Source organism: Pinus tabuliformis, chromosome J (assembly GCF_031772625.1).
Source record: "Pinus tabuliformis cultivar Carrire ecotype Pingquan chromosome J, CPIR1, whole genome shotgun sequence".
Taxonomy (NCBI): domain Eukaryota; kingdom Viridiplantae; phylum Streptophyta; class Pinopsida; order Pinales; family Pinaceae; genus Pinus; species Pinus tabuliformis.
Window position 1 is genome coordinate 760,577,582 of NC_142295.1, and position 3,791 is coordinate 760,581,372.

Genomic DNA, 3,791 nt, shown 5'->3' on the forward strand with positions numbered 1-3,791 from the left:
CTCATCCAATCATATAAGCGTTATAAACATAAATTGATTTATCATCCAACAATTTATTCTTTATTTTAAATTTACTTTGAAAAAAAATCACTAAAACCTAAATTGACCCCTTTTTGTTTTTACATTGAAATTGTATTAATAAAAAAATATGATATCTAGTATATATATGATATCTAATAAACCAAAACAAGATATATATGTTAAATAAGTAATGCACATTGTAATCTACCGGAAGCTGATCATATCTTTATCTCTGGTTATGTTATTTTTGATGTACTTGTATGTTGTAGAGCAATATGTGAAAATAAAAGCATTAGAGTTGGGCATAGTTGTACATAATTTTTTTCAAAATTATTTAACATAATCATATTTTATCTAGATGAAGAACTTATCATTAAACCCTCTAACCACCCAAACTATACATCAGTGACATTTTTTTTATTCTAATAATGATAAGCTCAGCTCACGCCACCTCTGACCATTCTATCACTCAAAAAAAACAATACCAAAACAAAATTCTAAAATATTAGACTAACTTTCTATAATACCATATTACAACAACAATAAATTTAAAATTCCACCCTCATCGCATTGAATTTAAAATTACAGCGCTGATGACCGTCACTGAGTAAGACCATATGAAATCAATATTAATTGTTTTTGTTATTCCGAAATAACTCCATCCAATCATAGTAATAGCTTCTTGTTATGAAATTTCAATCCTATCATCCTATAAAATTTATCCATCCACTTCATTTCTGTCCAACCTTGGCTCTGAGAGTGCACATCGCCTCAGTTTCTTTTCCCACATTCTTTCCTGTCTATCCACCTGGTTCATTTCAACCGGTAGCCATGGCCATGAATTGTGACTTAACACTGCCTGTGAGTCCAACTGGGAAGTCTCTCACCACTGCAGAATTTTCACTCTGTGTGCATGCCATCTTAGAGTTCGACCAGCCCGTCGATGTGTATCACGCCAAGCAAGCCATCCGGGATATACTCTTGCCTCAGAATCCACGATTCTCTTGCATCATGGTATCATATATTCAACTCTTCTGTACTGTTTTTTAATATTAATGGAGGATTTGCGAACGAAAAGACAATAGCTGTTTGGATTTTAACTGTGAACTAACCAGGAGCATTTTATTGTGATCGCAGACAAAGGATGACAAGGGAGTTGCCCAGTGGAAGAAAGTGGAGGTGGATGTGAATGATCATGTTTTTGTTCCCGACTTTCCTCCTGGACTTGAAGACTACAATGAGTATGTGAATGACTATATTTCCGATATGCACCTCAGGCAGCTTCCCCTTTCTCGTCCTCTCTGGGAATTTCATTTTCTCAACTACAAGACCAGCACGGCATCAGCAACAGTTATTATCAACCTGCATCATACGCTAGGAGATGGAGCTTCTCTCATGTCTTTAATGCTGGCCTGCTCTACCAGCGCTGATAATTGCAGCCGTCCCACTTCTGAATGTACGCAGCTCTTGCCAGAATCTCAGAAATCCCAAATCCACTGGTTCACCGTTCATAATATGTGCCAGCGGCTATTCACCGTTGTGCTTATAATGTGGTACACACTGCTCGATTTTATCAGCAGTTTATTAAGAATGAAATGGATGGGCGATAGTGAGTTGCCAATTCGGGGAGTTCCTGGAGTGGAGTGGATGCCCAAAGTCATGGCTTCTGCCACTTTCGCAATGGAAGATGTTCAACACATCAAGAATTCTGTTGGAGGGGTAATTTATCAATCTTCGAAAACTGTTAGTTTCTGAAACTTTATGCAACGGGATTTTTGTTGACTGAACTCTGCTTTGTATTATAGACAGTGAATGATGTGATAATGGGCGTGGTTTTCTATGGACTCCAACGATACCTGCGGATTACTCTTGGTCGTCCCGCAACCAAATCATGAATCCTTTTCTCTTGCTCATTGTGTATTTTCAACTACTAATAGTTCCAGATTTTCAATGCAGATGAGAAGAGTGTTGGGGCAGTAGAAAAGTTGAGACTCACGGCGTTGGTCTTGATGAACACTAGAGCCAGGTCCGGCTCCAAGGTATAATTTTTTGAACTTTACGTCTGTTGTTGCACTTCAAATTTTATGTTATATTTTTGTTGGTGACACATTATGCATGACATGAAGCAGATGGTTAAACCCAACAGTGAAGCAGCTTGGGGAAACCGTTTTGGGTATTTACATGTTGGGATACCCATGGAAAAGTTGGATAATCCTCTGGACATTCTTGGTAAGGTCAAAGAAAATCTGGATAGAAAGAAAATGTCGATTGCAATCTTCATGGTGGGCAAAGTACTGGGCTATATAACAAAATTGAAAGGACCACAGGTACATGACTACATCAGTTATTATTATCATCTTTCGCAGAGATTAGAGAAGAAATGTTAATTATGATATGTAATGTTGTTGTGATAGGCGACAGCTAAATGCATGTACAAAACCCTGGTAAACACAACGCTTGCAGTCACAAATATGGCAGGGCCGGGAGAACGGATATCTCTAGCTGGAAATAAGGTTAAAACTCTATATTTCTCGGTATCGGGTGTGCCACAGGTTCGATAATACCTTCTCTTTTATTTTATCTGTGAATCATTGCGTCATAAAATTGTGATTTTCATTGATCAATTTGATTGGAATCTGTGAATCATTGCGTCATAAAATTGTGATTTTCATTGATCAATTTGATTGGAACGCCGCAGGCGCTTCTCGTGACGAGTACAACCTACATGGGTAGTTTGAGGGTGCAGGTCATTGCTGCAAAAGGATATGTAGATGCAAACCTGCTCTCCAGGTGCTTTGTTCATTGCTTCCAAGAGATGAAAGAAGCTGCCAGGATCTGAAAAAACCCTTTGGTCTCGATAATAAGTACCTCCTTTGATCTAGTCTTGGGTGTGGACTGACTTGTGGAAATTATTTTTGAAGCCTAGGGAATCACCTCTTGGTTTATGTTTTAGTTTTATTTGTAGATAGAGTTTGACAAATTCTGTTGCGATTGAAAGGAAGTTATTTTCATTTATAAGTTATACTTACACGTGAATGTTATTCTTAATTTTAGTTTTATGGTTAGACTTAGTCTCACAAGTTCAACAAGTTCAACTTTTTTTTGACAAAATAATTGGTCAACGAAATAATACCTAATCCTTAAATATATTAATAATTTGGCTAGGCGTTGTTATAAGTCAACTATATGGTTAACCCATTAACATATTAATAATAACTTGGGTAACCGTTGTTATAAGTCAATTATTTGGTTAACCCATTAACATATTAATAATTTGATTCAGCGTTTATTATAAATAAATTATTTAGTAAAATATAATTTAGAAAATTATTTATTTAATTTACTATAAATGAAAATATTTAATTTTATTTTTTTTTTTAATTTTATTTTATGAATATTTATATAAAAGAAATATATTATTAATAATATTTAAAAAATAAAAAAGTATGATGGAGAACGTTTAAGAATATGTATTGTCTTATTAATAAGAGGTTTCATATACTTTTATTTTTTGTTTTTTAGCTTAGTCTAGTTTTTTTTTAAACTTGGTATGATTACATCTTTATCATGTCCAATATAGGAGAGGGAATTAGTAACTTCACATCAAGAAGTACCTTAAAAGAGCACCCCATCACCATTTATCCCACCATCTATCCAAGTTAAATTGAATTATTATTATTATTTTGATGAGATACGTTATCTATATTTATAACAATACAAAAATTAAATCAATACAAAATCATTTTAATTTATTTATTTTTAAATATCTA

At 34.4% G+C, this 3,791-nt stretch overlaps 1 protein-coding gene across 1 annotated transcript; it reads left to right on the forward strand.

The window, feature by feature from the left end:
• Window positions 1–778: 778 nt before the first annotated feature.
• Window positions 779–3,016, forward strand: LOC149228948 (wax ester synthase/diacylglycerol acyltransferase 11-like). The gene is made up of 7 exons (XM_089375752.1): window positions 779–1,035; window positions 1,159–1,740; window positions 1,827–1,893; window positions 1,978–2,060; window positions 2,151–2,348; window positions 2,436–2,573; window positions 2,720–3,016. The coding sequence occupies exons 1-7, from the start codon at window positions 853–855 to the stop codon at window positions 2,858–2,860; spliced, it is 1,392 nt and encodes a 463-aa protein (XP_089231878.1). The 5' UTR covers window positions 779–852; the 3' UTR covers window positions 2,861–3,016.
• Window positions 3,017–3,791: the final 775 nt, after the last annotated feature.

Excerpts from the sequence above, each read along its gene's own strand:
- LOC149228948 (XM_089375752.1), top strand. The coding sequence starts at position 853 with ATGGCCATGAATTGTGACTTAACACTGCCTGTGAGTCCAACTGGGAAG. Across the intron at positions 1,894-1,977 it reads ATACCTGCGGATTACTCTTG|ATGAGAAGAGTGTTGGGGCA; the intron begins GTCGTCCCGCAA and ends TTTTCAATGCAG. Across the intron at positions 2,574-2,719 it reads CGGTATCGGGTGTGCCACAG|GCGCTTCTCGTGACGAGTAC; the intron begins GTTCGATAATAC and ends GGAACGCCGCAG.